This window comes from Somniosus microcephalus, chromosome 21 (genome assembly GCF_052327205.1).
Source record: "Somniosus microcephalus isolate GS21.2 chromosome 21, FLI_Smic_1.0, whole genome shotgun sequence".
NCBI lineage: Eukaryota > Metazoa > Chordata > Chondrichthyes > Squaliformes > Somniosidae > Somniosus > Somniosus microcephalus.
The window spans coordinates 47,657,068-47,670,763 of NC_141007.1; the positions used below are offsets into that span (position 1 = coordinate 47,657,068).

The 13,696-nt window shown below is 51.1% G+C and overlaps 1 protein-coding gene across 1 annotated transcript in view; it reads right to left on the reverse strand.

The window, feature by feature from the left end:
• LOC147102773 (ectonucleotide pyrophosphatase/phosphodiesterase family member 7-like) overlaps nt 1-13,696 on the reverse strand; it is a 47,117-nt gene that overhangs the window by 25,244 nt on the left and 8,177 nt on the right. The window contains exons 2-3 of the mRNA XM_085963556.1: nt 2,272-2,417; nt 603-1,232 (exon numbers count right to left, since the gene is read on the reverse strand). Of these exons, the coding sequence (XP_085819682.1) occupies nt 603-1,232; nt 2,272-2,417 (776 nt within the window). The remainder of the gene's footprint in view (nt 1-602; nt 1,233-2,271; nt 2,418-13,696) is intronic.

Below are 13,696 nucleotides of genomic sequence, written 5' to 3' on the forward strand. Positions count from 1 at the left end.
AATCCATGGGAACTGTTCCAGAGTCTATCGAATTTTGGAAGATGACCAGCAATGCATCTACTATTTCTAGGGCCACTTCCTTAATTACCCTAGGATGTAGATTATCAGGCCCTGGGGATTTATCGGCCTTCAATCCCGTCAATTTCCCTAACACCATTTCCCTACAAATACTGATTTCTTTCAGTTCCTCCCTCTCATTAGACCCTGTGTTCCCCGACATCTCTGGGATGTTATTAAAGGAGGAGAGAGAGGTGGCAAGGCAGAGGAGTTTAGAGAAGGAACAAGCACATAAATAAAAATAGGGATTACCACACAAGATTACTTCATCTGATTTACCAGATTGTGTCCCCTTTGGGACTAATCTAATCACCAACTTGTTTTAATATTTTATTAGTTAAATGATACATATCAAAGACATGGCATGCCAGGGTGTGTGCTGTAGAAAAAGACTCCTATGTTGTGTTGTAAATTCTAATCTGTTTTTCTGCAGTCTCTTTTTCCATGACTGATACCCATCATAGTCATATAACTTATCTAATATCTAGCTCGCTCCCAATCCTGAATAATCATTTTATAACAGTTCTGTTTGTTTATATACTCACCCCATGAATAACATAACCGAGATCACCATACATGATAATAGGGAGAATTCTTTCATTGTTGGAATATCGAAGTCTTTTTGGAAGATCTTCTTTTTTAAAAACATTTAGATGAGGATGGGCACCTTTCAGAGCCTGGTACACTTTTTCTAACCTTCCTTCTTTAGGTAAAAGCATGGCAGAGGGTCCATAATCAACTAAATCAAAAACAGTGTCTTTGAATGAAAATTTGGAGAACCTTGACAGCACAATTTCTTCCACTGCTGGCTCTTTCAGCACTGTAGTCATTCCATGATCGGCAGTGATGATAACATTGAGTTTGGATTTCAAGCCAGATCTTTCAATGCATTGCAGTAAATAACCTACTGTTCTGTCTACTTGACGGACCATGGTTTTTCTCTTTTCCGATTCGGGTCCACTTTTGTGGCCAGCTCCATCTGGTTCACCAAAGTAGAGTGTGACAAAATCCAGATCCTCCACAATGAACCAACTCAATACCATGTCGATGTTTTCTCTCCACGCTGTTTCATTGTTGTACTTGTAGGCTGGAGGCTCTACTACTTTCAGGAAAATATCCTCTCCGTCATAGCTGGATTTGGTCCCAGGGAAGTGAACAGAACCTGTCTTTAAACCCTTTGGAAATAGAATAGGGGTAATGTTCTGTGAATAAAGTCTCATTTATATATCAGTACAGTAATGCTGTTTTTCGGGACATATTTATCTGCTGAACTTGCTGGACTCGGGTCCTGACCTAACTCTAGGGAAAATAGTGATGTGAGACTCATTGGAGAAAGTAATCTCACTGTGTTTTGGTTTGACGTGACCAGGAATGTAACTTTATTTACAAAGTGCTCATAGGATTTATTAGACTTTTTTTTTAACATATGTGACCTTAAATTAAATGTTCAGAGAGCTGGGATGCCCCCCCACCCCCAGTGCTCTCTGAACAGTTAAACATTACCTTCTGGTTACTCTTGGTTATATTCTCCTGGACATGACATTTGGAGAAGATGCACATTTGGTGTAGACAGACCCTGAGGCAGATTTTTTGCTGCTCTAGAGTGGCTATGAAACTTTTTTTTATATGTTAAGGAGCCATTTCCCTTCTACGTATTCTACTTCCATACTATTAAAGAAATTCTCCACAGAAACAGACAATGGAAACTCTTTTTTGGATAAAGTTCAATTCTGCTGTGCCTATGCAACCTTGCTTCATGACAAAATGTGATGCCATGGAAATTGGATTGTGCCACGCCCATTGTGCGCTATAAAACGGGCAACTGTGGGACCAATATGGCAGGTGGCGCACGCGCTCATTCCACAGCAGCTGTGCGCTGTCCGCCATATTGGTAAAGGCTCCTGCACGTCCGAAACAAGGGTTAGGCTCTTTGCGTGTGCTTGCAGCCGCCTGTTTGAGGCCCCCTTTGCAAAATTCGTTTGCAGCTGACCACAGCATGCGGCAGTCAGTATTCTCAGGAGCTTGGCAGCCAAAGGGACCGCTGGGCATTGCCACCAGGAAGGTAAGTTTTATTTGTTTTTACTTTACCCTACTGTGGAGCCGGGGGGAACAGGAGTGCCCGTCCTGGCTCCATATGAAAGTCATTGCCGGCTATCACTCGTACGCCTCCTGCTCACATAGGATTAGTTGAAATATTCCAGTGTTACGTTTTACCTGTCGCTGGGCAGTGATCCAGATGGGAAGTGTTCCATTGTCCCAAAACTCATTGACGCTCTGTGTTTGGTAATATGTTTTTTTCTGTCCAGTTGTTGTATTGTACCACATATTGTGGATCACTCCATGTGACTCTATATATCTTCCTTTAGAGAAAATAGATGTTTATTTTCTTATTTTGTAATGCTGCCAAATGTGCCAATCAAGATTCACTACCATTGAAATATTCTAATGTAATGAATTATATCTGGATTTCAGCAGTGTTCTGATGCTTACACAGTGATTATAAACTTTTACTTTATTTATTTAATAGTGAACAGACCTACGTTTTTTCAGATTTTCTACAGAAGATCTTTGGGTGAAAGGTTCATTTAGTCATTACACCTGCACTGTTTCTGTTCAAGGAGAAGTGGCTTTTATTGAATTGACACATCCCTAAATATTATAAAGGGAAATACCCGAAACAGTTACTAGTGTTACTCAATCCTCCTTTGTGTTTATACTTTCAACTGCTGGCCAGAAGCAGTGTGCGACTGACACTTTGTGTTGCAGCTCCTGACTAGTAACACATTGAGAGATACAGCTAACAGCACATGTGATTTAGCACATCACTAAAGAAAGGGTTTTGCACAAATTATCTGATCCAATGTTGCCACAGACCAGCAGTTTGAAAGACTAATACACAAGGGAGGATCGAGTAACAACAGTACCTGTTTCAGATTATGTGGAAATTCATCAGAAAACCCTTCCCTTTAAATTGCATTGCTGGTATGATTTGTGATGGTATTGTGATACTTTTGTGTATAGTTATGCATAACCTCCAATTAACAACAAAAACAACTTGTATTTATATAGCCCTTTTAATGTAGTAAAATGTCCCAAGGCATTTCACAGGAGCGTTTTAAAACAAAATTTGACACCGAGCCACATAAGCTTAGGGCAGATGATCAAAAGCTTGGTCAAAGAGGTACATTTTAAGAAAGAAAGACTTACATTTATATAGTGCCTTTCAAGACCACTCAAAGTGCTTTATAGCCAATGAAGTACTTTTGAAGTGTAGTCACTGTTGTAATGTGGGAAACGCAGCAGCCAATTTGCACTCCGCAAGCTCCCACAAACAGCAATGTGATAATGACCAGATAAACTGTTTTTGTTATGTTGATTGAGGGATAAATATTGGCTAGGACAGCAGGGAGAACTCCATTGCTCTTCTTCGAAATAGTGCCATGGGATCTTTTACATCCACTTGACAGAGCAGACTGGGCCTTGGTTTAACATCTCATCTGAAAGACGGCACCTCCGACAGTGCAGCACTCCCTCAACACTGCACTGGAGTGTCAGCCTAGATTTATGTGCTCAAGTCCCTGGAGTGGGATCTTAAGGAGGGTTTTCAAGGAGGAAAGAGAGGCAGAGAGGTTTAATTAACAGATAACTGTGCCCTTGAAACTATAAGCTGTTTGTTTTTTTAAAAAGGAAAGGATTTTGCAGTGAAATGCTAAATAAAGATTGCCAAAGGGGTAAAAGATAAGCGGGATTTGAATTTAAAGTACTAAAATAGATTACAAAAATTCAATTAGCATATACCGATATCCTTCTGGATGGGGTTAATGTTGATAAAATTGTACGATGCATCTATCTCTCCCTTCTCTTTCTCCCCCTAACACACGCATCCTCACCCTGGAAGACACAGGCTTGAGGGAAGAAAGACTTTCTCTCAAGACTTTTTGCAGTGAAATTGTAAAAACTATTCTTTACACTCACAGTTGCAAAGGCAATCCTCCCCAAGGTGTCAAAAACATGTGGAGCTTTTAATAAGTCAGCGGGAATAATAAACATAGAAAATTGATCCAAAGTAATTCTAAGGCTGAAAATATGCTTTACATATTTGATCCTTTGCAATTGGTAATACAGATAATGAGTTAAATTACAGTGAATGGGAATAATTTTACATATGGGCGGTGGGGAGACAGTTACTCTTCACTAAGAGCCTCTTTTATCCAAGTTGATTTTAAATGTTTCCCTACCATATTTAAAATGAAACCAGATTATCTGTATTACCACAGCAGTCAGCACTTTGATTTTTGTTCTGGTAATATAAGTGACATTGGGGAGGAGATCGTAAGAAAACTATCTCGTAATACTAAGTGGTGAGCTAAAGTAAGGCCTGCGGAGGAGTTGCATTTCACAGGCAGAAAGGGAATGGGTGACCACCAGGCAGAGTAGTAGGCGCAGGCAGGTAGTGCAGGAGTTCCCTGGGGTCATCCCCCTCTCAAACAGATATACCGCTTTGGATACTGTTGGGGGGGATGGCTTATCAGAGGAAGGCAGCAGCAGCCAACTTCCTGGCACCAGGGGTGGTTCTGCTGCACAGGACGGGAGGAAAAAGAGGGGTAGAGCTATAGTGACAGGGGATTCTATTGTAAGGGGAATAGATAGGTGTTTCTGCGGCCGCAAACGAGACTCCAGGATGGTGTGTTGCCTCCCTGGTGCAAGGGTCAAGGGTGTCTTGGAGCGGCTGCAGAGCATTCTGGAGGGAGAGGGTGAGCAGCCAGTTGTTGTGGTGCATATAGGTACCAACCATATAGGTAAAAAAACGGGATGAGGTCCTAAAAGCTGAATATAGGGAGTTAGGAGGTAAATTAAAAAATAGGACCTCAAAGGTAGTAATCTCAGGATTGCTACCAGTGCCACATGCTAGTCAGAGTAGAAATAGAAGGATATTTCATATGAATACATGGCTAGAGGAATGGTGCAAGAGGGAGGGATTCAAATTCCTGGGACATTGGAACCGGTTCTGAGGGAGGGATGACCAGTACAAACCGGATGGTCTGCACCTGGGCAGGACTGGGACCGATGTCCTTGGGGGAGTGTTTGCTAGTGCTGTTGGGGAGGATTTAAACTAAAATGGCAGGGGTTTGGGAACCTGAGCAGGGAGACAGAGGAAAGGGAAACAAGGATAGAAGCAAAAGACAAGAAGGAGAAAAACAAAGTGGGCAGACAGAGAAATCAAGGGCTAGATTTTCAGTTGCTTGCGCCAGCAGTTAGCGCCTTAAGAGAAGTGATTTTCGGGCGCTATGCGTGTAGCGCCCGGGCGCAGCGCAGTTTGCGCCCCGCCCCAAATTAAGTTGCCCGTTAGCGCCGGCGCAAAGTTTAGCGGCCGCCTGGATGCGCGCGCAGAAAATGACGTCACATCCTCGTGCAACGCCCTTTGGCCGCCCCGAATCCAAACTTCAGTTGGACCGCCCCATTGTGCGGCTGGCGTCCAGAGCGTTTGTAAAATGGAATGCAACACACCCTGGGGAGCGCAAATTAAAGGGCACTCCTCCTGCACTATACAAGGCAGTCTGCATGTGTTGTGTGGAGGGATCCAGTGTGTTGTTGTGAACGGTGTATTTATGTTTCCGACCACCACCACCACCACCACCACCACCACCACCACCCTCCTTCCCCTTTAAGAGCTCACTGGCACCAGAGTGTCTGCCGTGCGCTGCGCCCGAGCTCGGGTGTTGCGCTCTGCACCGCCGGCTTAGCGCCTAAAGATAGTAGTGGAACGCCTCTTTTAGCGCTCCACCAACCTCTTAGGGCGAAGCCACTGAATTTCCGGCAACGGGGCGCTACTTTGGGGCGGGCGCTAAGGTTAGCGCCCCAAAACTGTCTATAGTGAAAATCTAGCCCATAGTGTTTAAACCAAACATGGCCACAGTAAATAATTCTAAAAGGTCTAAGAGCGTTAAAAAAAACAAGCCTGAAGGCTTTGGCCTAGAAATTGGGTATAGCCCCGCTTGAGGCGTTAGAATTGGCGCTGCGCAAAGTTTATAGCCAGACGCAACTTATCGTCGCCTGGCGCGATATTGGGTTGCATCGCCCCCAAAGGTGATTGAGGCGCGAATTCAGGCATTGCACGGGACTCCTAAGGCGCTAAACTTCCGGCGCAACCCAATATCGGCGCGGACGGGCACCGCGCAGGTGCTCTCAATTACCAATAACCACGAGACTTCCAGGCGCCGGCCGGCTCTTAAAGGGGTGGGTCAGTCAGCCTCAGCTTCCACACTCAGCGCCTTGCAGGCCTCAGAATTGGCGCAGGCCCTTCTCTGGCGCTAAAAACTTGGACCAAATGGAGAAGGTGAGACAGAGAGCAGAGCGCTTCAGCAATGAGGCTCTGGAGCAATTGGTGGCTGCAGTGGAGCGCCGTCGAGATGTTCTGTACCCAGACAATGGCAGGAGGCCGAATCATAAGGACCACCGACGAGCTTGGAGGGATGTATGCCAGAGGGTCAACTCCAGCAACATGGTGACCAGGAGCCCTGTCCAATGCAGAAAGAAATTCAACGACCTCACTCGGGTCGTCAGGGTGAGTGTTGTTTCTGCAAACTTCTGCATCCCTTTATTTGCACCTGTCTTTATGGCTACAGGGTGGCCTGTGCTCCATTGGCCATCTGCCAGCAAGCACCGATGGCCCTTTCTGGGCACACACATCCACATTTGACTCAGGACATCATGTAAGGGCTCTTGCACCATGGGGGGCATGAGATGCTCACTCAGGGCATCATGTAAGGGCTCTTGCACCATGGGGGGCATGAGATGCTCACTCAGGGCATCATGTAACATAACTTCCCCTCCTTTCCCCTGCAGTCCAAGCTGGCAAAGATTCGCAAAGACCAGCTTCGAACCGGTGGAGGACCTCCACAAGTGGTCACTCTCACGGATCTCGAGGAGAGAGTGCACCAGATTCTTGGAGGACATCTGAGTGGTCCTGTTACCACTGCAGCTGCCGACCCCATTGTCGACAGCGATGGTAAGGTTCTCACCTTTTACAACTGTCTCCTTCCACTTGGTCCCCCCGCCAGCATGCTTTCTCACTGTGGACCCATGTCATAGCCTTGCCGCAATCTGGCATCCCTTGCTGCCAAGCTGTCCTTTTGCTAAAGCCACTCTTCCACCTCCCTGATTTCAGATGCTGCATCACCAGCTCAGGAGCCGGGCCCTGAAGCTGTCAGTGCCAGTGCCTCCGGAGGCGAGGATCAGGAGGAAGCCGGACCCTCCGTTCCAGCCTCAGGGGAGCCTACACATCTGCAGACTGGGGATAGTAGTTCCCTGGAGGGGAGGGGGTGGGGGCTCTGATGAGGAGCCAGTTGCCGGAACAAGCGGCCTGCAGCAACGCAAGGGGGGTAGGCAAGTTCGGGGACCGGCTCCCCGGAGGGCAAGGCAGGGCACAATGACTGCTGCACAAAGTGCAGAGGAGGTGCGTAGCCTTGCCGAAATGAGCACCCAGGCCCGGCTCAGGCACACTGAGCTTATGGCTGCAGTGGGGAGGATGCCTCAGTCGATCGACAGACTGGCAAAGAGCGTGCTGGGCTTTGGGGCAGCAATGGAGAGGACTGTCCAGGGCTTCGGGGCAGCAATGGAAAGGACTGTTCAGAGCTTCGGACAATCCCTGGAAAGGTCTGTCCAGGGCTTGTCCGAGGCAGTGGAACGGACTGCTCCGGCCTTGTCCGAAGCAGTGGAAAGAACTGTCCAGGGCTTCTCCGAAGCACTGGCACCTGCCACACAGGTCCTCACTGCTGCCACGCAGTCACCTGCTGGCCTCGTCCACACTCAAATTGAGGCAACGCGAACTCTCACTACTGCCACCCTATCTGCATCAGCCAGGATCACCCCGGGCCCTTCCAGTACCACAGGAGGCCATGAATCAGTGGAGCAGTCGATTGTGGCGGATGATCCGAACCGGTCCCCTCAGAGAGCCAGTGTGTCGTCCAACCATGGTGCAGGTGTCCTCTCTCGGCAGGTGAGCATTGCTCATGCCACCGCTGGAACGTCTGCAGTGCAGCTGCCACCACCTGCAGTGCACACTGCTTCCAGCCATGCCCAGTTCAAGCAGCCAGCTTCCCCGCCCTCCAAGCCCAGAGGTCGTCCAGGCCGTCCCTCAGGGGCTTCTGCGCTTCCAGACACTCAGCAGGCGTCCCCCCAGCCTTGACGCCGCCACTGGGGTTCAATTACGTAGGAGCTGCAGGGAGGGAAGGGGCTGACCGTGAAAGAGAAGTCGGTCTCCATCAAGGGGCCAGCAGTAGAGGGAGGTGCTGAGACGTATCTTTCTCCAAATTCAAGGACGCCCTCACCTGTTGTGATTGTTTGTGATGGTTTGTTTAGTTTCGCGGCTTTGCCAGAGAGTTATCTGTTATTCTGTTAGTTATGGTTTCTGTTGACATGACGTTGTTATGCTGGAAGGAAGCACTTTTTTGACAATAAAGAATTTTTTTTATTTACAATGGTACTCGGAACTATTTACAATCATGGTGGCCTTCATCGGCTTTGTACGAGCCGAAGTGCGCGGTACGAATGACATCCATCATTCCGTCAGAGGGACTTAGAACCGAGTCCTTATGAGCCTCTGACGGACGGCCCTTCCAGTTTCAGGAGCCCTCCCATCTTCCTCCTCCTCCTCCTCGTCCGCATGCTCCTCCTCCTCCTCCTCGTCCGCCTGCTCTTCCTCCTCCTCCTCCGCCTGCTCTGCTGGACCTTGAGGGTCGGCTGGCATTGGCTGGGTTCGTCGAATAGCCAAGTTGTGGAGCATGCAGCAGACGACGCCGATGCGACCCACTTGCTCCGGCGAGTACTGCAGGGCTCCCCCCGAATGGTCTAGACAGCGGAAACGCTGTTTGAGCACACCAATAGTGTGCTCCACAATGTTCATGGTCGCCTGATGGCTGCTGTTGTAAAGCTCTTCTGCCGGGGTGGCGGGCAAACGGAGTGGGGTCATGAGCCATCGGCAGAGAGGATAGCCCTTGTCACCAAGAAGCCAGCCTCGTGGGTGAGCCGGGCCCTCAAAAAGGTCAGAAACTGAGGTCTGCCGCAGGATGGACGCATCGTGGCTGCTCCCAGGGAATTGTGCGTTGACTGCCATGATCATCTGCCGGTGGTCACAGACCAGCTGGACATTGAGGGAGTGGAACCCCTTGCGGTTGCGGAACTCCTCAGGATTCTGTAATGGCGCCCGCAAAGCCACGTGTGTGCAATCAATGGCCCCCTGCACCATGGGGAAGTCCGCGATAGCAGCGAAGCCCTGCGCGTGCTCCCCCTGCTTCTCCAGGGTCACAGGGAAGGTGATTAATTCACGCCTCCTTCTATAGAGGGCAGCTGTCACTTGCCGGATGCAACAATGCACTGCAAATTGTGATATATTCGCGATGTCCCCAGTGGCTGACTGAAAGGGTCCGCTGGCGTATAAGTTGAGGGCAACAGTCACTTTGACAGCCACCGACAGAGAGGTCCTGCACCGTAGACGTGGCTGCAGATCTTCAGCAAGCAGGTGGCACAGCTCAGTCACAACCTCCTTACCGAATCTGAGCCTTCGCAGACACTGCTCCTCCGACATGGTAAGGTATGACACCTGCTGCCTGAAAACCCTCGCAGCGTATCGTCGGATTGGGCGACCCATTGCCCCTCCTCCTTCTGGCCAATCCCGGCCCTCTCTCCCGCCGTCTCTGTGCCCCTTCCAAATGTCCGGCCATGAGGACGTTCCCCTCCAAAGCAGATCCCATTGCTATGCCAGACGGGCAAGACGCAGTAATGTCTAGCGCTCCAACTGCTCCGGACAGGGCTCCGAAGGCTAAATCAGAAAATTACTGTGCAACAGAAGGTCAGCAACTCTCTCTAGCAACGATCAGAATGACCAGGCCAAGTGGCTGCAGCTTTTATACTAGAGCTGTCTGATGCGCTATCAATTACTCAAAAGACTGAGGTTAAGCGAGTAACTAACAGGCTTTTATTAACAAGAGAATGAAGGTGTGCCTCGAGTGGTCGACCAGTCCAGAATACAGAGGGACTGTGGAGCAGTCACCTTTATACCTGGACTCGTGGGAGGAGTCAGCCGAGGCATATACAGACATGTACACAGTGGAATACAAACACCCACACAGGCAGGTATAACAGTGGTTTACCACATTCACCCCTTGTTTAAAAATGAGTCCGGCGGGGTGAAGTGTATTAAAAGTTTGTGTATTGGAGTCTCTCCGGAGGTCTTGTCTGCCGCTGTGATCGATGTGGCGACGGCAGGGGTAGTGAAGCTTCCGGCGTCGAGTCCCGCGTAGGCTGGGGCACTGGTGTGTAGTCCTCGTGGGTGTCGAGCGGGTCGCGGGGCCCAGGCGTGCCGTCTGCTGGGGTTGGATATTGGATCGTGGGGGGGGGGTGGTCATGGGTAGTGGGTTACTGGGGCCCCTGAGGGTGTGAGGTCTCGTATGGAGACTCCTCCCACCCGTCCGGGTACGCAATGTAAGCATACTGGGGGTTGGCGTGGAGGAGGTCGACCCTCTCGACCAGGGGGTCCGTTTTATGGGTCCTCACGTGTCTTCTCAGTAGGACCGGCCCTGGGGATGTCAGCCATGGCGGTAGCGATGTCCCCGATGTGGACTTCCTTGGGAAGACAAACATTTTCTCATGAGGGGTGGCGTTAGTGGCAGTGCAGAGCAGTGACCGAATAGAGTGGAGCGCATCGGGGAGCACATCCTGCCAGTGGGAGGTCAGAAGGCCCCTAGACCTTAAGGCTAGCAGGGCGGCCTTCCAAACTGTCGCATTCTCTCTTTCCACCTGTCCGTTCCCCCGGGGGTTGTAACTGGTGGTCCTGCTTGTGACAATACCCCTAGCGAGCAGGTACTGGCGGAGTTCGTCGCTCATAAACGATGAGCCCCGGTCGCTATGGATATAGCTGGGGAAACCGAACAGGGTGAAGAGGTCGTTCAGACATTTAATGACCGTGGCACTGGTCATGTCCGGGCAGGGGATGACGAACGGGAAACGGGAGTACTCATCAATAATGTTGAGGAAGTACACATTGCGGTCGGAGGAGGGGAGAGGCCCTTTAAAATCAACGCTCAGGCGCTCGAAGGGGCGAGAGGCTTTTATCAGGTGAGCCCTGTCTGGTCTATAAAAGTGCGGTTTGCACTCAGCGCAGACTTGGCAGTTCCTGGTCATGGTCCTGACCTCCTCAATGGAGTAAGGCAGGTTGCGGGCCTTGATGAAGTGGAAGAACCTGGTGACCCCCGGGTGGCAGAGGTCATTGTGGAGGGCCCGCAGTCTATCGATCTGCGCGCTGGCGCAGGTGCCACGCGATAGAGCATCCGGGGGTTCATTGAGCTTCCCGGGCCGGTACAAGATCTCGTAATTGTAGGTGGAAAGTTCAATTCTCCACCTCAAGATCTTGTCGTTTTTGATTTTGCCCTTCTGCTTGTTGTTAAACATAAAAGCAACTGAACGCTGGTCAGTGAGCAGGGTAAATCGTTTTCCGGCCAGGTAGTGCCTCCAATGATGCACAGCCTCCACAATAGCCTGGGCCTCCTTCTCAACAGCGGAGTGTCTGGTCTCCGGGCCCTGGAGGGTTCGTGAAAAGAAGGCCACGGGTCTCCCCGCCTGATTAAGGGTAGCGGCCAGGGCAAAGTCGGACGCGTCGCTTTCCACCTGGAAGGGGATGGATTCGTCCACTGCGTGCATGGTGGCTTTGGCAATGTCTTCCTTGATATGGTGGAAGGCTAAGCAGGCCTCTGCCGTCAAGGGAAAAGAGGTGGACTTGATCAGCGGACGGGCCTTGTCCGCATAGTAGGGGACCCACTGGGCGTAATAGGAGAAAAACCCTAGGCACCTCTTCAGGGCCGTGGGGCAGTGGGAGTTCCATAAGGGGACGCATCCGGTCGGGGTCGGGACCGATGACTCCGTGTTCCACAACACAGCCAAGGATGGCGAGGCGGGTTGTGCGGAATATGCACTTCTCCTTGTTATACGTCAGGTTCAGGAGTTGGGCGGTGCAGAGGAATTTTTCGAGGTTTGCGTCATGGTCCTGCAAGTCATGGCCGCAGATGGTCACATTGTCCAGATATGGGAAAGTGGCCTGCAACGCATTTTGATCGACCATCCGGTCCATCTCCCTTTGGAAGATGGAGACCCCATTGGTGACGCCAAAGGGAACCCTAAGGAAGTGATAGAGGCGGCCGTTTGCCTCAAAGGCAGTATACTGGCGGTCCTCAGGGCGGATAGGGAGCTGGTGGTACGCTGATTTCAGGTCAATGGTCGAGAAGACGCGGTACTGCGCGATCTGGTTGACCATATCAGCTATGCGGGGGAGTGGGTAAGCGTCCAGCAGGGTGTAGCGATTTATTGTCTGGCTGTAGTCGATGACCAGGCGCTGCTTCTCGCCGGTCTTAACGACCACAACCTGGGCTCGCCAGGGGCTGGTGCTGCCCTCAATAATCCCCTCCTTCAGGAGCCGCTCCACTTCGGTTTTAATGAAAACCCTGTCCCCGGCACTGTATCGCCTGCTCTTTGTGGCGATGGGCTTACAGTCGGGGGTGAGGTTAGCAAACAGTGGGGGGGGGGTGACTCTGAGTGTGGAGAGGTTGCACCTGGTGCGCGGCGGGCAGTTTGGAAGCTGCTGGCTGCGGACTGTGAGTGGGGGGAGGGGTCCCCCGTACGCCATCGTAACACTTTTAAGGTGGCACTGAAAATCTAACCCCAGTAGAACGGCAGCGCAGAGGTGGGGCAGGACCAGAAGTTTAAAATTATCATACACAGTCCTGTCTACTAAGAGTGTCACCACGCAGTAGCCACCAATGTCCGCTGACTGGGACTCGGAGGCCATAGAAATCCGCTGGTGCGCAGGCAGGACTGGGAGAGAGCAACGCCGCACCGTGTCGGGGTGGATGAAGCTCTCTGTGCTCCCAGAGTCAAAAAGGCAGGTTGTTTCGTGACCATTTACCTTAATGTCCATTGTGGACCGGGCCAGTTGGTGCGGTCTCGCTTGGTCCAGCGTAACGGAGGCCAGCGTAGGGGTCGGTGTGTCGCTGCGGGTATCAGATGAGGCGGTGTTGGGGGCCTGCTGCGTCCCGGCTGTCGTCCAAGATGGCGGCGTCCATGATCCCCATGTGGCTGGAGGAGTCCAAAATGGCTGCTGTTCCGGTGGTTCGCACATGGCTGGGGAGGCCCAAGATGGCGGCCCGCACGGCCCACACACGGCGCTGCTGGGGTTCGGGGTGGCTTTGGCCCTGCAGACGCTGGCGTAGTGTCCCTTCTTTCCGCAGCGCGAGCAGATCGCATTTTTCGCCGGGCAGCGCGCTCTGGGGTGTTTGGCCTGGCCACAGAAGTAGCATTTCTGGCCTTGGGACACTGCTGCGGTAGTTGGGCCGTTGCTGGGATGTGGCTGGGGTGGCACGGCGCTATGAGACGGTCCTACCGTGTCCCAGGCTGTCGTTCCCCGCGGCGTCCACGGTGCAGAGGAGTAGGCCTCCATGCCCCGGTAGGCTGCGTCCAATGATAGTGCGAGTTCAGAGGCCTTGTTGAGGTTGAGGTCACTGTGCTCCAACAGTCGCTGTCGGGTGTAATTGGACCTGTGGCCCGCTACAAAAGCGTCCCGGATAAGTTCCTCCATGTACACGGCGGCCTT